The following is a 25,096-nucleotide window of genomic DNA, read 5'->3' on the forward strand; positions in this document are numbered from 1 at the left end:
CACGAGAACCTTCTCGCTCTCAGAAGCAAGCAGTCAGTGGTGCTCTGTGGATGAGGGAATCGGGAGAAAGAGGAAAGGGAAACCCAGTGGGGAGAGGGGTAGGTAAAGATGCTGTTTACCCTGTAGTTAGATTACCTTCCATTCATCAGCAGAGATGGAATTGGCAACCTCAGAGCACCCAAGGTGAAATTCTTGGATTCTCAGGCATGGCTGGGATTTGATTTTGAACTCAGCACTCTCCAAACTTGGGAGCAGAGCCTGACTACTTTGGCACTGCAGTGTGCTCATAAATGACTACATTAGGTTCTAAATTTTGATTAAACATTCAGTAATTAATCAATGGTAGACACGAAACAGTTGGCAAGGTCCAGAGCTGCAAAATGTGTAAGACATAAAACATTACGAAGCAATTAGAATACGCTCCTCCAAGAGAAGGATTGCCTTCAATAAAGAGGTAAATGATAGCATCCTGCTTATTGTGGACGTAGGCAGCCAGAGCAATATGATAAACTGCTGGAGATACACATATCAGTAATCATCCACATTATTAGGGCCATTAATCATAATTCCAAAAATATGACAGCAGCATCCAACTTTTTGACCAATTTTGCTTCTGCCTGTTGGCCATTATAACTTCGCTAATAGACTGCAGAGCTCCTGTGCGTGGCAGTTTGCATTGAGAATGGAAGGTTAATTATATTTGAGCTGCTGATTTCTTCTCTCCTTGGAAAAGGCTTAGCACTTTGACGATCCCAGGAGCTCCCTGTTGTTAAACCAGTAAAAGTACTCTACTGAAATTTTCTTTGTTGGTCAGGAACGAGGAGATGTTTCAAATGAGATAGAAGCGCCAGGCTGGAATAGCCGCTAATGTTTCTTGCTCCAAAGCGATCCTTGGGCAGCAAGATGAATGCAGGGGCTCGTTTAGCTCACTTTGCTCTCTCATTTCTCTTCTGCAGACAGGTAGAAATGTCACTGTATGGTGATACACCAGGTAAATCCCACAAGATTCGTGGTGGTTTCAATATGAATATATATGGAACTAAGAAGTTGGGGAAAGTGGTTCATGATTTGGGGAGGAAGAAGCACCTCTTTCATACAAAATTCTGCTTCTGTGGCTATGCTTGTTGTGAATCAAAAGTAAAAAGAATTTCAAAAAGATCATCTGAGTGTTGCTAAACATTGAAATGTTTAGTAGCATAGGTGCATTGCTGGTTGCTTAACTGAAGTTTTGCTGTCTCAGCTGGTGGTTTTGACATTGTTTAACCAAAGACATAAATTAGATTTTGCACATTCTTTTTGTTCATGTATCTTAAGTAGTTTCATTTTTCAACACAATTCTAGATAAGGCCGTAGCTAAGTTATAATATTGCCTACAAAATTCTGTCCCCCCCCCCAACCTGGGGAACTCATACATCCCAAATATTGTCTTTTTAAAAGATCATAAATTAACCGTTTTAATGCTATAAAACCTTCTTGGATATTTAGTCTTAGAAAGTATTTCCTTTGAAAAAGATCTCAGAGAGAAACTGATGTTCCACTCTGTACACATTAGAAAAGATAGCTTATTTTTAAATAGGAGAAGAAATTTGAGCATCTAGAGAAAAATGCATTCTTATTATTTTGGAAAGAGGTCTTGTAAACTCTTTGTATAAGACAATAAAACAAGGGATGAAGGCTTGAGGGCTAGTTCATCCAGGGTAAATATAAATCTCAAAATTCTAGCTCAGATTTATTGAAGTCCTTAAAAGATGCCAGGGTGAACCGCCTTGCTTTTTCTTACCCAACAATGGTAGTAAACTGAGCACCATAAGAGCTGCCTGATTGAGAAAATTTCCAAATGCTGTGAAAACATAATCCTATTCACAGTGTAACACGCGTCTCACATTACAGCGCAACAGGTTATCTATCGAATAATCGGCACCCTCCGGAAGCCTCGATGTGTCAGATACAACTCAGAAGTAAAATGGTTAGGGAACAGCGCTGGATATCAATTCTGCACTTAACCTGAGCATCCAGCATAGACATTTTCCATCCACCAATCTGCCTTCCTAAATGCCATTACTACATTAACATTTTGTATGCATTCCACAGCAATGACAAATTGTTTTGTAACCGTAGTGCCAGACTTAGTATGCGAGAGACACGTTCACCTCTGCCAACAAACCAATAATTCTCACTAACATCTTCAGAGTTACAACGTTTATAAAGTTGCAAAGTGGAGTAAACAAACCATCTGTTTGGCTTTTCCATATATGTCATGCTTTCTTATTAGCATATTACGATTCATTTAGTAAACAAATTTGGTGATTTCGTTCACGTCAAAGTTAGGTCGGAAGCTTGAAGATGATTAACATTCCCGGGACAGGCACATTAATACATTGCTTCCTCGGCAAAGTTAAATGGCTTCTCAGGAGAATCGTCCCTTGTTGACAAGATGAGACTGTCAATTTTGTTCGCCTGCCACGTTAGGGGCCGTAAGGGGATGGCAGGCTCTGAGAGAGGGGAGTCATGTAGGCAGCATAATTCACTGTGAATTGAGAAAAGAAGTCTAATTCTGATAAGTGGTCGACCCCAATACATCCTACCTGTTATTACAACAGACGTGCCGTATCTGTGCAGTAAATTAGCTAAACCCCTAAAGAGTTTGGTGGGAGCTTATCTTCAAGTGAATAATTTGAATGTAGAGGGAACTGTCTGCGTGACCAGTATGGATGATTTGTTTTATATTGAAAGGGATTGAAGTGACTGAATTTCATACTTTTAATTTGCAAGAATTTGCTTAGCTTTTATTTCTTGCATTTATTATGTACTTCTATACTTCTGGGGGTTTTTGGAGCATTGTCCACTAGAATTTTACATTGAATTTCCTGAGCTAGGGATGGTTTTTGGCTCTTTTGGAGAAAAATCTTTAAATATTAGCCTATTAGAGCAACTATTTGTTTTACAGAAAACGTATACTAACAAAAATGTCGTTTACTTCACAGGGCTGTAAGACATCAATTAATGATGATACAAATATTTTTGAGGCATTAAGGACAACAGATAGTGTCATAGCAATCAGATAAGAAGAGAACTAATGAGGGGCAGAGGTTTTAACTTTTCATTTCTGTGGATTTGGTTAGCAGATTTAATTTCTGATCAGGAATATTGACTCAGTATCCCACAATACACTCAAACCCAGCGTCTAGATTTTCCCAGATTGTATATAAATAACATTTCTCTGCCCCATATACACACACACACACACACACACACACACACACCCCATATATATAGTGGTATCTGCTGTGTATACATCACTATGATCATTCTGGACAATATAATTTGAGAAGTGTGCGTGTGTGTGTGCGTGCATGTGTGCATGCGTGTGTGTGTGTGTGGAGTGGCAGAGGTGAGCAGAAAAAATAAAGGCAAAAGCTCCAACATGGAGCCTCAATTCCATTTCACCTGAGGCATTGTGATTATCAAGTATTTTGTTTCAATTCGCTAAGTTCAGAATGGCTCAGAGCTGATTAAGAATTAAGGTTAGATTCAGCTTCTCATGTAACCTATAGCTTGATTTACTATTCACTTTGGACAACCACATTCTGATTTTCTAATTTGCTCATGAGACTTTTTTTTTTTTTAAAGTTCCTTCCTCTCAAAACCAAAGTTAAAATCTCAAAACGCTTTTTCTTTTCAATGTATTTAATGTGTTTAATTTTTATGATTAAACATTGCATTAAGTTGAACTGGGCACTTGAAGAAGCTTGGAAAGAGAAACGTGAGAAAAGAAAACTCAAGACAGGACTGACTTTCTCTAAAGGGCACTTGCATTTGCTTGACTCTGTTGGATTTGGTGTCTTCTGTGGTTGCATGGTAAAGTTTTCTTTTTTCTTTTTTTTTAAACTGACATATAATTGACATGTTTTCATTAAAGAAACCGAAAAAGACTGGTAGTCCACTTTAGTCCAGCTAGAGTACTTCCACTCAGCATTTCATGGAGTAAGTTTGGTTTTATGACCTCCCCTATATCGTATAGGCTTCATAACTTTTTTGCTTTTGAGGGTGCTCTCAGTTTTCAAGAGGCTTTTGGTAAACTCAGTACAGAAAGAGTAGGGAAGAGTACAGAGGGTCAGAGGAACCATTTGTGATTCCAAGCATAGCCTAGGTTATAGGACTGTGTCATGCCCTAATTATATAGCATTACCTTACACCACGGTGGGGTGTGATAGGGTCAGAATTATCCTCTGATGTATTATCAGTGTCTTTTCTTAAATATTCAGTTACATGCTTCCAACCTTGGGATCATTGTTTTCTCTTCCACAATGTATTCTGGGGAAAGTTTCTGTAAGGCTGCATATTATTGATTGAAGACAAATAAATGTAATTATGTCCGAAGTGCAAAGTATTCTACTTGAGCTGCAAGAGACTTGAGGTTGAATAAGGTATAGCTTACGTTCTTCTTGAAAGTGACCATCTTGGGACTAAATTTTGGCCCACTCTCTTGACGAGATCCCCAGTGAGATCAGATCCTTACCCCTTCTACTTATCAACTCACCTTTTCTCTTCATCCCAGTCATTTTTGTTTTCTCCGTAAGAGAAAGCTGCCTCCTCGGAGTGTCGGTATTACCTACCTCATCAAAGCAAATAGAAACAGCTTTTGTACCGTTGACATTCTTATAAAACATAGTAAGTTCTAACATGGTTTTTGTTCATGATTATTTTTTCCTCTTTTCTGGAGATAAATATTCAGAACACTAGGTTTGTCTTCTAGAAAAACTCTATCTCTGGAGAACTAGGAATTGGTTCACTTTCTGGAGTCCCCCTTCTCCTCCTTACAGACAGCTGCCTACCGCTTCCTCGGCTGCGGGTCCTCCCGTTTCCAGCACTCTCTGGTCTTCCTCCCATTTTAGGATCCTCCTCCCTGTACGTCCGATAGTCCGTTGGCCTGACTTCTCTCTGTGTCTCTTCCGTCTTCCCTTTCCTTTCGCCTCTTTGGTTTTCTGATCCACGTAAACTTGTAAGTTGCTGTTAACCCCAGGTGTTTGTCTCTCCTCCTTGGGCAGTGTCCTCTGACACTTCAGGGTTTGGATTGACTTGAGTCCAGGTCTCTGTTAACGTCAAGTGCCGCCTTCTGTCCGTTCTGTGGAGGCTGAACCTAACCTCTTGAGGCACAGGATCGGGACTCTAAAGAATCTGTCTCCTCTCCCTCCTTCTCTTGCTTTGCCTCTTTCCACCCCAGTAGTACTGGAGTTAGTTAGAACAAGCCCACCGTCATGAGAGTGGACCAGTAAGCTTTCCACAGCACGTTCTTCCCATCCCCAGTTCAAGTATTTTGCGTATGGCATTTAGGAGGATTATCAAACAAAAAATGAAACAGATTAAGAAATGAACATAATCAATTCTCTTGAACTGTGGTTGCATAATGGAAATCGACTACCACGAATGGACCCGTGTACTGAAGTTACGAACAGCAGAGCTAATGCACTGCCATGAGTTCATCTTTATTATTGCATTACACCTGAATCAATTGATAAAGTAGCTTTTTTTTTTTTTAAGCAAGGGATGGCACTTAATTGAATAACAGCCAATGTAATTATATTAGCGGAGGCCAACAGTACTGCTGACAGCGGAAAAGGGACACTGTTGAACAGAGTGCCAGAGCTGGTCTACACATTTCTGCACATTGTTCGGTTGACAGGTATTGAGGGCTGGTACGTCATCTAATTAGATTACAGATTTCCATTGCTGTTAAGTGAGAAATGAAGAGAAACATCTCTTCCTGGTAACATAGCAGTGGAGATGTGCAATTTCACAAGTCATCTTCGGAAAGATGTGTCCGTCTGGGGGATCAGTGTGTCCCTTTTGTCGATGTTAATTTATTCTTCCTTATTCAGTGTGTCTTGATGCGACTGCTGTGTGTCTGGCTGTTGTTTTCTCAGCAGTGAATCTAGGTAACTGCAGATGTGTGAGAAGCAACGGAGTTCTAGATTAAAGTCATCGCAAAATGTGTGCTTGTGAAATTAAGAAGGGGAGGGGAGGGGAGGGAGGGTGTTAAAATAATACACAGAGGGGTAGGACTTCGTGAGCTGCTGTGGTTGGCAGATTGTTTTATCAGTAGATTGTTTGACAGTATGTACTGTCACTCTACTTCCACATTCCTGTAATAACTCTGGTGGTGTCATACCTACATGTCAGGGGAAAGACTTCACAGTAGGCATTTCCTACACTCCGCTTAGCAACCCGCACTTGGAGTCATCTGCCATCTGACACCAAGGAGACGGGGAGCGACTGTGTCAGAGCAGGGACCGTGGGGACCACTTCTGTTTATCATTCACAGATCCGCACACTGCATGCATCTGTGCAGAACTCATTTATGGATGATGATGATGCTGTGAATTTGGTTTATCTTAATTTGATTTATGACTTTTTGGATGATGCGGCTGATCTGAAAAATCATCAAGACACAGCATATGAGATGATCGCTTATGACAGAAAATGATTTTATGATCAGAACATTTTAAATCCCTATGTTATTGTTTAAGTTTTTTTTTTAAACCAGATGTCTAGAATGTGAATTTGTTTTCTCTCTCTCTCTCCTTCTCTCTTTTTTTCTCTGTCTCTCATTCTTGCTTTCTTTTGTGATCGATTTAGCAAAAGATTAGAAAGCTGATCTTATTATCACAAGGTAAGCTCAGCCTTCCTAAGTGCAGTGTGGAGAGGGCTGCCGCCCCTCTGCCCCTTCAAACCCAGAGTGCTGTATATTGTCTTGTGTGGAAAGGTGGAGAAGTGTTTCCCACCTTTCTTGTCTCTGAGGCACATACCTCTCAACCATCTCTAAGAGATATTAGCCATGCTTGTCACCAAATGGAGTGACTCGTCTCGGTCTTCCATACTTTTTAATTATAATCAGCTGGTCTGTTGAACTTGATGCTGGCCATTCTAGGTCATTTCTATTATCAATTTCGGTTATCACAATTACTCCTCTAAGATGTAGAGCTTCTGCCATTATCGAGAAGCTTTTATGTATCTGTATATTTATTTACTGGTTTACTTTTTGGAAGGGTAGCCTTCAATTTAGGTACGTGTCAAACGTGAGCCTTTGCAGGTGGAGAGAGGTATATGCCCAAGGGCACTTTAAAAATAAATGGGGGATATAAATACAAAGGCAATGTTTTCAGACAGATAATAACCTATCAGGCTTTGGTAAATCATGACATCCCTATGGATGCTCTGGGACAAATCCTTTTTTTTTTTTTTTTAATGCAAGCAAAGCATCCAGTGAGTAGAGTAAAAGTTTTGCTTGTCTAAGAAGTATGGACTCCAGTTGTTAAAATAGAGGGACCGTGTGTTATTATTGTGCTTGATTTTTTTTTTTTTTTTTTGTATTTATTGTGTGTGGGGTTTTTTTCTTTTTTGGTCCCTTTGGGTTTTTTTCTGTTGTTGAGTGTGATTTTTTTTAAAGGGTGGGTGGGTTTTATTTAAAAAGTCAACTTCTGTTTTTCAGGGGTTTTTTTTTTTAAGAATTAAATTTTAAAACTTAAATTACTTGAAAACATTTTCAACTCTACAATGTAGCAGCTTCTGAAAATAAATGTATTTTACTATTAGATTTAGCTGAGATCCCATTCTGCAAAAAGGGATTTATGTTTAAAGACAGTCTGTAACCCTGTTTCAAATTGCTAACCTTTTAAGCTTATTGTTTTTCCTACCTAAAACTTGCAGTGTAGGAAGGTGAGGGGGAACGAGTCATTATTTTGTCAAGTGAACCCTAAATTATCTAGACCGTTTACTTTTTTAAAAAAAGGATCCTTTTTATGCCTCTAAAGGTGTTTGCTGTAGGAAAAAAAGGCTTTCTTTTTGTTTTTAGGTAAATTCAAATTGTTCAGTGTAGACAAGCAGAACGTTTCCACCCCTTTATCCTATAGTTAATGTATGTTTTCAAATCTCTGCTGTGAGATTCTCTGCGGCTGATGCTGCTACAGTGTAAAACGAACAGAACAATCATTCAGGAAAAGGTGCGTGGGTTTGCATTCATCCCACCACTGAGGAATTTTACTCTCTTATAAAAATTATGTTAATGAAAAGCTCCCCTTATTGCACTCCCCACCACCACTTATTCCCAAATTCTGAGGATGTGGGGAAATGTTTGCTTTTACAGGGGTGTCATTAGCCATGAATGTGCTTATGTGGTACCTAGTGGAAGCTGAATCAATTTTAAAATGCTCTCCTTTTTCTCACCCTCCCCACTCCCTGTACACCTACCCCCCCTTCCCTCTTGTTTTCCTAGACACAGTGCCAACATCAATCTCCATCGTAAACTGTTGACCAAAGAACTCGATGACATGGGCCTGGACTCATCGCAGCCCTCCCTTAGCAAGGACCTCCGGGATGAATTTTTGATGAAGATCTATGGTGCCCAGCACCCCTTGGGGCTCGACGTCAGGGAAGACGCCTCCTCTCCCGCGGGGACAGAAGACTCCCACCTGAACGGGTACGGGAGGGGCATGGCGGAGGACTACATGGTCCTGGACCTGAGCACCACCTCCAGCCTCCAGTCCAGCAGCAGCATCCATTCCTCCAGAGAATCCGACGCAGGCAGCGACGAGGGGATCCTCCTGGATGACATCGACGGGGCGAGTGACAGTGGGGAGTCGGCGCACAAGGCCGAGGTCCCCACCCTCGCTGGCAGCCTCGGGGCTGACGTTTCAGGATCTCTGATGTTCAACAGCTTGTCCGGGAGCAATGGTGGGATCATGTGCAACATCTGCCACAAGATGTACAGCAACAAGGGGACCCTGCGAGTGCACTACAAAACCGTGCATTTGCGAGAAATGCACAAGTGCAAAGTCCCCGGTTGCAATATGATGTTCTCCTCTGTGCGAAGCCGGAATCGGCACAGTCAGAACCCTAATCTCCACAAAAACATTCCCTTCACTTCGGTAGATTAGTCTCAGAAAGGACACTACAAATGCCAGCTCTCACCAGATGGCCTACGTATTTGAACTGCCATAGTCAGTGTGTGCTTGTGTACTTGGGATGGTGTGTGTGTATATGTGTGTGCGTATACACACGTATGCCTCTGTGTCTACATATACACACACACACACACACACACACACACACGTTTCCTTTTCTTTAGATACAAAAAGATAAACACTAGGTGCTTTTGAAGTTTTTTTCTCTTTTTCCTTTATAGGTCGGATCTTTCATTTGGGGGTGAAAACAAAGTACCCTTTAAACACGTATACACACATCCACACATAAAAGCGTGCAACTAGCCCAAATTTTGACAGAATAATAATTCCTGGTCCTCTCCAAAGAGACAATTTGTTGTACCCATGACTGTTGCCTGCAAAAAAAAATAAAAGGGAGGAACAAAAAGAAACAAAAAAGGAACTCCTTATAGTTGTCTTTTGTGAACTTTGAGGTTTTGAGAGAATCTTCAATTAAAGCATGGCAGATTCACCTGTAAATATTTAGCCTTGAGAGGCCAATGATGTAAAACAGTTGTATTGATGGTTGTTTATTAACTCTTTTGTTTAATTTTTTACAGTTACATCAGCTGTTAGGTATACAGGAAAAAAAAATAGTTTGCTGGCTAGCTCTATTCATTTATGTTAGCATTAATGCACATTTTTTAAGGAAAAAAAAAAACATGGTCTTGTTTTTACTACCTGCTAGATATAGTGATAAAGAGGTGCTGGCATGCCTTACAGCACAGATCTGATTTTTTAAAATGTCCTGTACTAGTACATAAATCCAGTCATGCACTTTTTTTCATACACTACAAGGGGATGTGTAATATCCATGCTTCTTTTTTATCCTTAAACTATTGCCATACTTCGAGTAAGTGTCTTTTTAAAAAAATTCACTTGTATAAAAATGGTCTGGTCAGTATAGGGCACAAATGCCAAACAAAAGTATTAGTGTTAACACAAAACTGCCAACTTTGCACAAGTTTCCAGAAAAGAAAATACAATTAGTCACTCAACATAACCACAGGCCAATTTGTCGGCCACCAGAAAACCGCTTTAGAAAAAAACACTTGGTGATTCAAGTGCCGAATGTTATTACAATCAACACTGCAACCTTCTTGCTTATATGTTAAGTTACATAAAAGGAAAACAAAATTATGTGGTGTGAAACAGCTAAGGCATTTATTCTTTAGAGGCTGGATAATATTTCAGGATACAAAAGCCCAAATTACTCACTATGGAACAAAGCTGAATCCAGTAAGAGTTGAGCACTCATTCGCAAGGACCTAACCCTTAATCCTTTAAAAAGACAAAGTCTGAACTGGGTTGGTCTGTTGTGTGGCTATGTAATTCACTGCACGTTCTGCAGTAGTACTCCGACTCGGGCTGGTTTGCGAGACAAAATCAAAGACCTTTAAGAGCGGCAGCAGCAGTACTTGGAAGCTTTGCAAACATGTGCTGAACTTGAACTAAGCAACACTCCTTTCTGAAAAGCCAGAAGAAGGGGGTTTAAAATAGGATCTCTCACTGTTTAGTGTTTTGTGTTTCCCCACACGATTTGTCAGAGAGAAATGAAAGCAAGCCTGAAACCAAGCAATCGAGAGTGAGAAAGAGGAGGGGAGAGGATTCTGCAAACCTCTTTTGTTGTGTTTTGTTTTGTTTGCGATGTTTACAGATGTTGCCTGAGCTGGTTTACCACATCAGCAGCCTCAGCTACCACAACATACTGACTAAATGATGATATTTACTCAAGGTCAGTCTGCAGCCAAAACCATTAGGGTGTGAGCTGCAGACTGTTTTGTTGTCTTTTTTTTTTTTTTTAAGTGGAGGGGGGGAAGAAAAAGATAAACAAGGAATATTTTGTCAAACAGTACACGGTAATTTAAAGAGAATGTATTTCTTTTCTGCATTTAAGGGCCTCAAACATTTCTCTCAGCAGTCTAAAAGTTAGAAATACCCCCTTTGTCTTAACTTTTAATGTTATTTCCATTTTTCATATGTTTTGTGATTTTTTTCTAGGTTCACATCAGCATTCACTTCCGTTAAATTTGCCAAAGGAAACTGTTAATATGTTTCTCTTTTTATTATTCCTGTAGGATTTATCGTACCTCACAGTATTTATTGTTTCCAAAAATAAGCATCATTAGTTGAGGATTCAGTATTTTTCTTTGTGAAAATTTCACAAATGATAGATTCTTAAAGATAAGCTAGATGTGTCTAGGGGCTTTATCTTTTCATCTCCTTCAGAGCATGCTATGGGGTTCATTTAATTCTTCATTTGTTCTACAGTGAGGAGAGACCAAAAGTATTTGCAGTACAAAAGAAATTATATCAGACACTATGTCTGTTAAATGACAAATGTTTACGGTGAAAAAAGCTGAGGAATTAGTGCTAACCATTTTTGTTTTCTTGTACCTTTGAATTCCCCAAAGTCTTAATTGCTTTATTTTGGTGTTGTGTTAAACTGAATAGACAGAGATGTTTTCCTTTGTTTGTTTTATACCATATAAGACTCTGTACAGTATGTTTGTGAAAGACTGAACTAGAATAATGAAAGTTTGTTTGCAAACATTTTGGTTCTCTTAGCGTTCTCTGTGTTGCTGCTGTTGCCCTATTATCCAAATGATTCGATTCCAGAAGAGTGGGAAAAAAAATATTTTTGGTATCCCAACAAAAGATTATGGAAACACTAGCTTTGGGAGTGTGCGTAGACTAAATGACACTTCGTTTTATGAAAATAACAAAATTTCAGCCATTTTTAACAGTTACACTCTAGGTTGAAATATTAGAACTCATCTTGTACAAAAATCAGTGTTTACTCTGTTTAATTTAATGTCAACTAAAAGGTCAAAGAGCCCTAATGAGTGAATTACATAGCTGTCAGCAGGTCACAGCAAATGAACCAGGCTTAGAACAAATGTTTGTTACTTGCCGCAAACCAGGCTAGTGTGGATAGCCAGTTAGGACAAGCCCAGAAGTGACAAGATTCTCAAGGTAGAATTTCCCTTGCTCAGAGCATGAATGTGTTCACCTACCTTTTGTTGGAGAAATGGCAGGGAGTCCTGGACAACTTGCCCTTTTGGAGTCTCTCCCCTTTGCTACTATTGTGCCTCAGGTGCCCACATGTTATGGTGGCCTTCTAAGTGGGTGTATAACATTTTCCAATTTAAAGCCTATTTGCTTAAAAGGGACAGGGGGAGTGGACGGAAGTGGTCCATAAGATGGAGAATCATGAAATGTACATTTCTTTTAGTCCCCCAGTGTTGCTTGTTCTTGGGTGTGTGCCTGAGTGCATTGTTTGGACTTAACTCTAAATCTAGTTAAGAGGGTGATCTCAAGGCTTATTTGTAAACGGGAAGGATAAAGAGATCAGCATTTTAACCACTGAGCCCTTCATCTTTGCCCACTCATACTCATTTCTTTTTTCATAGGAGTTTCCTATTGTGAAACAGGTTCTGTTCAGCTGCATCCATTCTATGCCAGCTGAAAAAGGAATAGGGATGCAGCTTTTTTATCCAAGCAGCCTTTTCCCATTTGATTGATTTTAACCAGCATTTTGTCACAGGTACAAAATTGGGCAGTATTATTGACATGCATGTTTGCTAGGTGGTGTTGAAATGTACTGTTTTGATCATTTTAAACTGTGTGTTTGTAAATATCAGAAAGGCTTAGTCTGCTTTAGGGAGTATCTGTGTGTTATGGAGGGGGACGACACAGAGCAAGAATAGAAAATTTGGTTTTAAAAATGTGATAAAAAGCGGGACATTCTTTGTTCTGCTATTAATTGTACTGAAATAAGTCAATGCATTTCAGATCTTAGTCCGGCCGCCCAGTTCAGCCTGATGCCTTTTAAAGGTTTCAGGGTGTTAATGTTTTCCTTCTCAAGGTGACAAACATCTTTTGAAATTGTTTTTAGCACAATGGCGCCACTGTCCTCGTAGTGTAATTTCTTTGGTCGTGAATTTCCAGGCCCTTCCAGTAAGAGGAGAAAGGCACTTAAGTGGTCAATAGCCTGTTAGTATATACATTGCTCTTAAAAAAAAAAAAAAGCAAGCTTTGAATATATCAAGAATGGGCTGGCTCTTCCAGAGGCATTCTCCTCATTTTACTCAGGGGAAACCATGCGCTGGGTTCCCACCAAATAAAAAGTGACCTTTTGTTCCCCTTCCTCTGTACACACCCCTGACGTGTGCCAAGCAAATGAGAAAGGGGGCCCTTGGCAATTAAAACAGAAAGAGGCCAGTGATCAGATTGAGACGGACATGCTGCTAACTGCCAACAGTTGACCTGAGCAGTCCTAACTTGCACTTGGTCTTTAGCGTTGGGTTAGATTGACTAACAGAGTGAGTAAAGTTCAGCCCTCGTAAGACACGCTCCATCTGCTGTCATCAGAAACAGATCATCCAGAAGAAACCTTTGATCCTGTGGACACACTCCTTTTCTTGAACTTTTCAAAATTAGGACAAATTTCAGGGTTTTTAAAAATCACTTATATTCCCCCAAACTTGGAATATTTAGAGGATTTTGCTTTTCCCTCTCATTCTTTGTCTAATGGGAGGGGTCTAAAGGAGTACGGAGGGCAATAAAAGGCAGGTGCCAAAGAGACTGGAGGGAATCACAGTTCTTTAAAGCAGAGTGAGGGATATTAAGTAGAGGATTCGTACCTGCCCTGGCTTGAAGGTAACCAGAAAAGAAAATAGCGAAGGCACTGAAACGGTCACGAGAAAAGTCTGGCGCAGCTCAGCCTAGCAGCCAGTGACAGCACATCGATGCAGTGCCCCCCCAGAGCGCCCCATGACCAGGTGCGTCACTGAACCCCAGTCTGAGGAGGGAGGGAGGAAGAAAGGAAGGCTGCTGCCTGGAAGAGCTCAAGTCCCTTTCGGATCACGGGAGCCAACTAGGGCAGCTGTGGAGGCGCTGTTCTTTTTTTCTTTTCTTTCTTTTTTTTTTTGGAGTGGAAAGTGATGCTAGAGTCCCTTAGGGAACAAAAAGATCCATTGGGTCAACTAGGTCCTAGAAAAGTCCAATGGTCAAACCAAGCTCTAGTTGTGACAAGTGGAGTTGAAGGGCGTGGTAGCCAGCACGGATCTGTTCTTTCTCCATCATTTCTGTGGCTTTTTGCCCCCGTAGCCGTGCTAGTGATGCTATGTGGCTAAAAATCTCTTGATCAGAATGTGAGCTCATTCACCTTTCTACGAAGCATAAAAGTAACTTTTCTGTTTTCATATTTTCCCTCCAAGCTGAACTGTGTGTGGTAGGTAGCCTTGCTTATGTTAGCATTAAGGCCGTATCTGCTCTGTCCTAAACGTATTTCCCTATTTCCTATAGTTGGAGAGTTGCTCACTGTAAACATTAATTTTCCGTTAGTATTATGTAAATCCAGCTGTAAAACTGACTAGTGAATTAATCTAACATCACTCTTGCCCAGACACCCATCCTTTCCTGTGTCCTCCCATCATCCTCATTCTTCCCACATTTTGCACAAAAATGATGTTTATGGTCATTTGGCAATAACTGGACATCAAATAGTGTCTTTTTGGCATTTGTTGAAAAATCCAAATGCCTAATCACAGGGGGGTTAAAAAAAAACCTAAGCATTTTTACAAGTACCCTGAATTGGATCAGCATTATTGTTCATTGTAATGCTATATATTTTTTGAAGTAACGTACTATAGTTGTCATAAAACTATCTTTATTCTCCTCTGAAGTGTTGTAAATTCATTTGACCTTTACTGCAAAGAAAAAAACTTTTCTATATAGTGTATCAAGACAAGGCTCAGTTTGTAACATATAGTGGAGGGTTACAAAGGAGGAAGGGAAATAGCCAGGCTGAGCATCGAGAAGCTTCAGTTCAATTTCACCTCATATCTTTCTAATAACTTACTTGTCACTTTATTACCTTCCAGTAATGTGAACGCTGCTGACAAGACTGTCACACTAACAGCAGACAACACCCTCTCTGCTTCAGCTCCAGGTCTCCTGGCTACTTATTGCCCTGGCCCTGAAGGGACACAAACTAATAGTGTGCTTTCCAGTTCAGCACTTGGCCATCAAATATAAAAGGATGCGTAATTGCCTGTTTATCCCTTGTGAAGGGGAAATTGAGTACAAGGGCTAGGCTTTCCCACTGAGTTCCCTGATGTACACACATTCACAATCTGTCTGTCTCTCTCTCTCCACCCCCCCTTCTCCTCCCAGCACATGAGCCCGTACACACAACCCACTAAACTGTATCTCTGGTAAGCCCAAAGCTGCCTCAAGGTGCCCTCTCCAGCTATTAAGTGGACAGTAACAAGACTACTTCTTAAGGGTCAGTAGAGAGATGCTGACTTTGATGGCATTCTTTGAGTCTTTGGAAACTTAAGTATTGCAATTCCAAGCCCATGCATTTTGGGAGTACTGGGTGTGGCCCTATAATGAGAGCACAGTTTCTGCAAGTCAGTGACAAAAGTGGTATTAGATCGCCCCATATTCTGTAAGGAAAGCATTAAAATGTTTTTCCTCCCCTTCAAAAAGTGCACGTGTTGTAACATTGGTTGTGCGTGATGGTAAAAAAAAAAAAAATTTTTTTTTTCTTTTTTAGTTTTGACGCCCGACTGTTAGTCTAAATGAACACGTGTCTTGCCATGAGAACCTCCAAATCCATAGTGTAACAAGACAAATTCACCTTTGTTTTGTTTAATTGGACTGACAATCTGAAAAAAATAATAAGGCACCGGGCCTTTGACTTGAATCACTAAAACAGAGACCACCCTATACGTAAAAGTAAATTCTCCGCTTTGGGACAATTTTGGTAAGTACAAGCGCATGAGCTTTACGAAATCAAGTGACTAGGGGACAAAAGGTACAAAGGAAGATCACGTGAAAGTGTTATCTTCCCAAACATCTTGAGCCTGAACAGCATGTAGGTATTGGCTGCTATTTTTGTATATTAAACTACTTAAAGGATGGTAAAAGGTGGCTAGTTGGTGGCTAAATGAAGTGCAAGATCTCTGTGTGCATCTTCCTTGGGGAGCTAGGGGACTCCACGCTTCCTTCTAACCCTCCAGCAGCAGGTCTGTTAGAAGCTGATGACCCGCCCCACAACCCCGCTTTGAACAGTCACATTTCAAATCTATTTGTCAACCCAATAAGATACAGGTGGTTGTCATCTTTGATACGAACTTACGCAAAGAGAAAAGTGGCAGATTTAGGGACAGACGACTTACCAGGTCTGTGTTGACAAACCCGTGCTAAAATAATTGCATTAACCACTTAGGACTGGGAAGAAAAGCACTTTGAGTAAAGGATTCTTGGGGTCAGAGAAAAAGCAGTTGATGTTTTTTTAAATTCCCCCAGCATGTATGTATTACAATCATTTAGCAAACATCTTAAGAGAATCTTAATTAAAAATTCAGCTGGCAAAATTGCACAGATTCTGCTAACTAATATGAGCTCCCCCCACCCTTTAAATAACAGGGATGCTGAAGGACACTCCTAATTATTTTAATGTGTTTCTAGCTTCCTTTTTTTTTAAAGACTGTTTGAAGGGAAGGAAGAGCAGAAAGAGGTATTTTAACAAGAATGGAGAGAAGTAGATAGTATAAAACTATATTTCTTGAAGAGAGAATATCTAAGCGATATACCGAGACTTTATAAGGCTTCCTGTTGCCAAATGTGATGCTGAAATAATGCACAAGTAAGATGGCAAATCGATCCATTATGAACTGGCTCTGCCCACTTCTGTTACGGAATGCAAGGATTGAGAGGTGACTCGGGGCGGGGGGCGGGGGGGAGGGGGTGGCCCTGGATGTGTGCGAGAGCTCCACTCATCTGGCCCTGGAAATGCTTTCCACAAGAAGGGGAGAAAAGCCCAGCCCGCTTGGTAGTCCCCCGCTGCAAGGTGAGCTGACCTGGCACTGTTTCCACAGGAGACAGGCTGCCCGTCCTTTCCATGCTAGGAGACAAAGCATCCCCCTGCCCTGCCTGTGAATCAGTGCCATAGCCATGAGAAGCATTGATTCATGAGGTATGATGCTTTTGACTCCCAGACAATGTGCTGAGTTAGTAGGTTCACTTGAGATGCATAAACCAAGGTTGAAATTTTTTTTTTTTCATTTAGTACTCAATTTGGAGCATTTTTGCATGTCTTTGTACAGAGTAATCCATTCCTCTCATTGCCCATCTTAATCTCCCCTGAGTTTTCCATTATCTTTCCACCCCTGCCCTTTCTTCTGATCTCACCCACCCCTTAAAAAAATTCTTTTCTGAAGCAAGAAGGTAGAACACTCCCTCCCTCACCCGGATTTTGATGGCTTTGGAAACATTTGTGTGTTCTACCCTGTCCAGGGTTTACATAACGTGGATTAAGTGAATGAGATGTTCTAGCATTATATATTAAGCTTATATGACTAAGATTTATAATATATGGTGCTCTCACTTTCCTGTGCAAACTTTGGTTCAGCTGCCCTGCAGAAAAGTCTTACCATTTTCCTACCAGTGCCAGTATGATCAAGGGCAGGATTGCTAAACGTGGGTATCTGGAGGTCTGAGGGGTGAGGGAAGGTGGAGAAACCAGGAGAAGATTTTGGTCTGAGGCCTCCCTGGGCCTTTCCTCAAAGGTGGAGGCTAGTCGGGGCTTCAGGAAAGAAAGCTCTCCATTCTCTACTGCTCATCAGGGACTAGTCCTTTTGGAACTAGCAAAATCCCTCACCTGGTTGAGAGAACGCCTAACTTTCTTATTCACCCCAAACCCACCGGTGTGTCTCGCTAACAAAAACATTTGACTCAACCTGCCTGTTTGACAGCAAAATTGGCCAAAGGGAATTGAAATATCTTAAGGAAAAGAATTTTCTCCAAGATATGTCCTCTCCCTCCTCCCAGAGTTTGGGGGTTTATGCTTTTTTCGTTTCTCTTCTCCTCTGCATCAGACCGGCCTCTCTGCTCAGCCTGCCACAGAACCAAAGTTTGCACTAAAAAAGGGCGCAGCACCAAGGGACGGGGACAGCTTGCATCGCCCTGATCCAATCATTGTGACGTCGGTAGCTTCGTAAATACTGTATGTACCTTGAACAAGGGTTTTGTTTTTGTTTCGTTTTTGGTTTTGCTTTTCGGTTTGTTTTTATTAGTAGTCTGAGGGAATTAAGAGTTTTTATTTGCTATTTCTTTTGTTGTATTTTCTGTACTATAACTGTCTACAGTATGTCTTTTGCATAAAATGCATAAGGGTTTGGGGATGTAAATGGAATTTTATTCATATTTTGTCCAAATACCTCTTGTAATTTGTATCAAAATTCTTGTACAATTTTTATATTAAAGATTTATCACTGATCTCTTCTTACCTTCTTGATTTGAAGAAACCTCAACAAACTCCAAGAGACCTTTATAAAACACACCTAGAAACACTTCAGCCCACATCGTGACTCACCCTTATTTAAGCACACTTGTTGGATAACTCAGTCTTCATTTTGGACTGAGTTATGGTATGACTGAATTCACTTCTTAGGAAGATCAAACTCATCTCTTGCTCAGATGGCAAAACTGAGTCAGAGCTACGGAGATCCTAGCCAGTCCCGATGCAACCCAGCAAACACTGACTGAGCCTTTTCTCACTAAAGCTATCCCTTTGGGGATGCTTTTCCAGTATCTCTCAAGAATTTCTTGTCCCCAAAGCCTTGGCACAAGCTCTTTTAAGGAAAGGAAGACCTTAGGTCTCTTTGCCCCTTGGCTTTCTGCAAATATCTTCCACCTTGACCCTGTGAAATTTGTGGACAGCAGCCAACAGGATGATGACTATATATATGCTTTTTTCACGCTAGATACTTGTGTTTCAGTTTATATTCTCTTGACAGTGCTTTTCTGCAGGTTGTGCTTGTTATCATCTAGAAATAAAACTAGCAGATGACATCTCCTGTCATACTGCTTGAGGCCAATGGGAAGAGGCATATAGGGTGCTTCTGACTCGGCAACTGTTTCCTATTACCCCACCTTTTAAACCAATTCTAGCTAAACATTAGGCTAACCCAGACTATAACTTCTGCTGGAGTCTCCCTTCCAATGTAGTAGTTCCTGTTCTCCATCCCTGGAGCCACACTTATCCAAGTCTCCCCAGCTTGTACCACCCCCTTCTCCCATCTCCTCTGGCCTCTGACCCAAAGAAACAAGCTACCCAGACTCTCTAGCAACCCCCTTGGCCCCAGGCCTCTGGCCAGCAAGGGACTGGACAGGCTGCTTGTACCTGTCTGGCTGTCATCAGACCCACAGAAAGGAACTGGCCAGCCAGCTTCAGGTACCACTGACTGAGGGTCCCACTCAAGGTAGCAAAGGTGCCGACCACCAAGCATTGACGGCGAGCGGGGGGAGCCCCCCCTCCAATTTCCTCTGAGCACCCACAGACGGTTTCGGGGGTGAGAGCGAAGAAATGAAAGGTGAAACAATTTGGGGGAAGTCAACCTCTACTGAGGCATGTGGTTATTAAATGTCACGGATGTGTTAACGCACCCCTACAGGGAATCCAAGCATAATTATGATCCTTTCATCAGTCATAACATGTCTGTAATTGGCAAGAATCCTCCCTCAAACAGCTCCTTCTTCTTTTAAAAAAAAAAATTGTTTTAAATGTTATTAAATGGTGGAAATCCTCCTTTTTAGCGAAGAGGCACCCATGAATTCAACTCTTGGCACAAAGCTAATCAGAGCTGCCTGGGTTGCGGCCAGTTGCTCTTCTGAGCCACTGGAAGACTTGCCGACTGCTAGTCTGCCCCGTGTCAGTTGACAGTATGACAGTAGATTAAGTGCTACTAATTTAATAAAGCTGCTCTGAGGATGGAGCCGATCTATCAATGAAGACCAGAGATGATCTCACGCCTGGGGGCTCGGGAGGGGCAGCTGAGAATATCGAAGTGCCTCAAGTAATACTGGGGGGAAATCTTTCGATCCTCTGTAAGGTGCAGTTATTTTTAGTCACCTGACTCTCAGGCACCCAGTCATTACCCATATTCATCAGAGACATAATGAACAGAGGTATTGATTAGCAGGGGTAGCTGAAGAGATTTCCCAACAGTGCCAGTTCACACTGATAGGTCTCCAATGGGAATACAAGCCATGCAGCCCAGGAACATAACTTACTCTGTTCTAGGTCCTTCCATCGATTTTATTTTGGGGGGAGAAGGGGGAGGAGGGAGAGACAGACAGTCTTGCACACAGTGGTGCTCCCTTGACCTTTCCCTGAAACCTTCCTTGAAAAGAAGAGAAAACCAACGCAATACAACAGTCAACAAGTACGCAGCCCTGCTCCAAGTTGCCTGCTTCTCTCCAGGCTGGCTGTCCTACCTCATCTCCGATTGCCGTGTGTGCTATCTTGACTTATAGAGATGTGCTCGAAGCTGGGACGTGCCAGTCAGAGCTCAGAGCCATCAGGCAGACGAAGCCTTTTCCCTCCCCTAAAGATCAACATATGGCTTCAGGAAATTATCGTGTTAGGCTAATTGCACCAAGTTGGCATGGTAGGAGCGTAATGAGTCCCGGTTTCAGCACACTGACCCCAAACCCAGTGATGCCAGCGCAGAGTAACTTTCCAAGCATTTTGCCTCATGGCAGGAAACCTCATTGAGCTGCTGTCTGCAAAAGGCATTTGGTTCTATTTCTAGCGTGCGCCCTGATCCTGCACTGCATGCTCCAATCGTACAAGGGAGTTTGCTGTGCGGTTCAGGCGAGCGCTTCTCCTTCCAGAGAGCTAGTGGTGACCCACAGGCCACAACCATCAGAAGCCATGTTTTGCCTGACGGGTAACTAGAAACCGTTATGAAAATGCTGATAGGTAACTAGAAACCATTAAACCCCAGGGAGGAAAAAAACTGTAAAGGATTAACACAAGGACAGCTGTAAAAAAAAAAAAATCTCAAATGCATCATTAGAAACCAGAAATGCACAAAGTCCAACTGTCTGTCATCCACACTGGATATTAGCAACACTTGACTTGGATATTAATGAAATGCTGTAGGAACTCGAAGTCACCTCTTAACCACTGAAGCTGGAGGCAAGTTTCTCTTTGCTCCAGTCTCTTCTTACCTGAGTCCAGGGTTCTGATGACGTTCAATTTCATTTGCCTCCGATTATTCTTGCCAGCGTGCCTTAATCTGTCTTACCTTGGCCAGCAGACTTGTTCACCTTCAAGTCCAGGAGAGGTCCAGCGTCTCCTTGGACTTTAGACTTTTGTATGTACCACCTTCAGCCTTTTCTTTGCCCGTCTTCATTCTCTTCATCATAATGTTCAGTTCAATTTCTGTTTTCTTGGCTGAAACCAGTAAAAAAAATCAGTTCAATATATTTTGATCCCCTGGGATTAGACTGTACCTTAACTTCTTTCCAAATGTAAGAACTTACAGGGAAAAAACTATCAAAGATTTCAATAATTTTAAATCCCGAGTTCAGTGCATTGTGCAGCAACTTCAAGTTTTTGGAATGCTCCAAAAAAAATGGTCATAAGCAATTGAATTTGGACGTTATCAGGGTTTGGGGCATGTGCTGTGTGAGGGGATTTAAAATTATTAGGCCACTTCCAGGTTTTAGGGAGATTCATTTTTATAAATGTAAGTGCTATTAACAATTCAAAGCACTCTCATAATTCCCCATCTTTGTTCTTCCCCGATCTCAATTTCAATTTTTTAAAGATTTTTTTCTTAAGTGGAGAATTTCCTTCCCAAGTTTCACAAAGTCATTTGCAGACCGAAAACAAGACACTGATTTGATTATTTTCAGATGTCACGTCAATTGGTCTTGAGCAGAAAGTAATCCTGCAAGATGTTATGCTTTATGCTTTCTGTTCTTTCAAAAACCACAAACCTGTGTGTTTGAAAATATGTCTCTTTCCAAAGAAGCCCTCAGCCACACCCACAGAGTGCACATGTGAGGGTGGCTTTAGGCTCATACACAGACACGCCTTTTCAAGGAAGCGACAGAGTCCACTCACTTCACAGATCTACTGTGAGCGTAAGCAGAGAGTGGAGAAAAAGCCAGGGCGAAATCCAGCAAGTTGTGTCTAGCAGGGAATTGTGTTCTCAACGCTTCAAAGATGGGCTGTTTCTCTAACCCTCATAGTTTGTGGTACATAGTAGGTGATCAGTGCTCATTCATAGAATAAATGGGTACGGTAAATGGGGACTAGAGGTGGGTGGATGGAGCCCTTTGTTAAATGCCAAAGTCAGAGCCAGCCTTAAGATTAGGCAAAGGTGAAGGCTGCCACGCCTGTGTAGAATGCAGGCATCAGCTATTTGAGGACTCTGGAAAGCAAATAGTAGCAGAAGCACTGAAGAAGACAGGCAGGATGCAAAATACTGCCGAAATGGCCTGACTTTGCCATTTCCCCCTCCACGTGCCCCAGCCCGAACTCATGGAAACCTGAAACACACAAGTGGTTCTCAGGGCTGGACAAAGAGCTCTCCAGGAGAAGCCCTCTGGTCAAGGAGCCAGGAAGAAAGCAGTGGATGCTCAGGGAGAGTGGGGGAAATTCCCTATTCTTTCTTTTTGCTCTGTTTTTTCGTGCCTGCCTCAAACCCAAGCAACCCTGTGACAAAAGGAGCAGCAGTAGGGGAACCAGTAGGCACCTAAATTCTCTGGGAAGGAAGCTGCCCTTCTGGACTGCAGGAGCTGCTGTCCCGAGAGGGTAGGGAAACCCCTTTTGCTTTTTAGCTCTGTCTGTCCTCCCACTTGGTCTGGGAGGTGAGCACAGTCCCAGGAAGTGACCCACAGAGCATCAGCTTTCCAGCCAGAGGACCAAAAGGGCAAGGCTGGGAAGTTCCAGGGAGATCATGGAGAGGGAGGTCCTTGGGAAAGTAACCCCTTCAAATGAATTCCTGGGCTCACCCCTGAGATGCGCATGCATGGCTCTAACCCTACAAGCACAGGCTGGCTACCGAGCGGTGCTCACGTGGGAGAGATCCGAACAGTGCTTCAAAGGTTTTGAAAACTGAACCGACACTGGAACTAAGACCCACAGAAGACTGGTTGGAACTTGCAACCTGAACTAAGGTTGAATGCCTGCTAAACACATGTTGACATTCTCCACAGGATTTAAACAAGGCCCAGAATCTCATAATATGTGTGGTAGGCAAACTTCTTGATTTTTGTTTGTTTTTCAACTGTGGTAAAATATACATAAGAAAAAGGTATCATTAACCATTTTAAAGTGTATCGTTCAGTTGTGTTAAGTACCATTCACATTGTTGTACAACCATCACCACCATCCATCTCCAGAACTTTTCATCTTCCTCAACTACAACTCTGTACCCATTAAACGTTGACTCTCCATTGCCCCTATCCCCACCATTCTGCTTTCTATCTCTGTGAATTTGACTACTCTAGGTACCTCATCTAAATGGACACATACAATATTTGTCCTCTGTGAGTGGCTTATTTCCCTAGCGTAGTGTCCTCAAGGTTCATCCATGTTGTAGCATGTGCCAGGATTTCCTTCCTTTTAAGGCTCAATAAGATTCCATTGTGTGTATATACCACATTTTGTTTATCCATTCATCTGCTAATGGGGAGTTGGGTTGCTTCTACCAGTAGGAAGTAGGAAGACTTCTAAAATGGTCCCCAACGATCCTCTATAGGAGTTTTCATATCCTTGTGATCCTGTCCCCTTAAGTGTAGGCTGGACCTAGTGCCTTACTTTTAACAACCTGACTGTGATAAAAGTGGTAAGATACAGTCAGAATATAATCCAAAATTTTTCAGCCTATGAAGAATTAGGAAAATCTTTCACACAGAAGACAATCAATAGATTATATTACCAAGATGACAAAGGTGGAATTACTTGAAAAAGACTTAAAAGCAAGTATTATTTAAATGCTCCAACAATAAGGGCAAACTCTCTTGAAACAAATAGAAAGCTAGAAGGTCTCATAGACCTCTAAATGGAAACTATAGAACTCAAAAATAAGATTATTAAAATTAAAAATTCACTGGATCAGTTCAATAGCAGAATAGAGATGACAGAGGAAAGTCAGTGAACTTGAAGACAGGTCAACAGAAATTACCCAATCTGAACAACAAAGAGAAAAAAATTGAACAGAGCCTCAGGGACCTGTGGAATAATAAGAAAACATCTAATGTATGTTATTGGAGTCCCAGAACTACAGGAGAAAGTTCAGTGAAAAAAAAGTATATGAAAAACTGATCGCTGAAAACATTCTAAATTTTGCAAAAGACATAAACCTATAGATTCAAGAGGCTCAGTAAACCCAAACAAGATAAAGCCAAAGAAATGCACACCCTGACATGCATAATCAAATTGCTAGAGTCTACAGAAAAAAAAAAAATCCCCAAAAGAAAAAAACTGAGAAAAATGATACATTACTTATAGGGGAACAATTGGAATGACTGTGTTTTTCCATCAGAAACTAAGAAAGCCAGAAGGAAGTGGAGCAACATTTTATAAGTGCTGAAGGGAAAGACCTTTCAACCCCAAATTCTAAATCCTGGAAAAATATTCTTCAGGAATGAATGTGAATTAAAGACATTCTCAGATGAAGGATTTCTCAATTTCCTCCCCCACCCCAGCATATATGTTCCAAAAGAACTGCTAAAGGAAATTCTTTATAAAGAGAGGAAATAATACCAAAAAGAAAGTTTGAACTTCAAGAAAGAAGGGAGAGCGACAGAAATTATAAATGTATGGGCAAATACAATAAATTATTTTTCTGTTAATTTTCTGATGGTTTGAAAGCAAAAAATATAGCATTGTCTGGTGGCGTTTTCAACGTATGTAGGTGTAATACATAAGACAACGATGGCATAAGGTTATACCACATATGATTGTATTTATATGACATTCTCTAGAAGACAAAACTGTAGCAGTAGAGGACAGCTAAGTGGTTACAAGGGCTTGGGGTGGGGGCAGAGTATGACTACAGAGAGATAGCAGGAAGGAATTTTTGGAGTGATGGAGCATCACTGTATCCTGTTTGCAGTGGTGGTAACAAATCTATGTATGTCCTGAATTTTATAAAATACAGGGAGAAAGTCAATTTTACTGTATTTTAATTTTTTTTAAAAAAAAAAAGGAATTAGAGTTAGGTCCCCTGGTACTCTGATTTCAGAGAGTGAAATCTGCCTCCGCCACCCTCTCACCCTCAGCTCTAAATGATACATCCCTT

The 25,096-nt window shown here is 41.3% G+C and overlaps 1 protein-coding gene across 4 annotated transcripts in view; it reads left to right on the forward strand.

The window, feature by feature from the left end:
* The window catches only part of BNC2 (basonuclin zinc finger protein 2), a 427,648-nt gene extending 410,938 nt beyond the window's left edge, over positions 1 to 16,710 (forward strand). For all 4 annotated transcript variants that reach the window (XM_089913202.1, XM_089913203.1, XM_022573773.2 and 1 more), the window contains one exon: positions 8,273 to 16,710. In XM_089913202.1, the coding sequence (XP_089769328.1) occupies positions 8,273 to 8,933 (661 nt within the window). In that variant the 3' untranslated portion in view covers positions 8,934 to 16,710. The remainder of the gene's footprint in view (positions 1 to 8,272) is intronic.
* Positions 16,711 to 25,096: the final 8,386 nt, after the last annotated feature.

The sequence above is a fragment of the Delphinapterus leucas genome, chromosome 6 (assembly GCF_059928025.1).
Source record: "Delphinapterus leucas isolate spDelLeu-1000000601 "Yukka" chromosome 6, BTC_Dleu_Yukka2, whole genome shotgun sequence".
Classification (NCBI taxonomy): domain Eukaryota; kingdom Metazoa; phylum Chordata; class Mammalia; order Artiodactyla; family Monodontidae; genus Delphinapterus; species Delphinapterus leucas.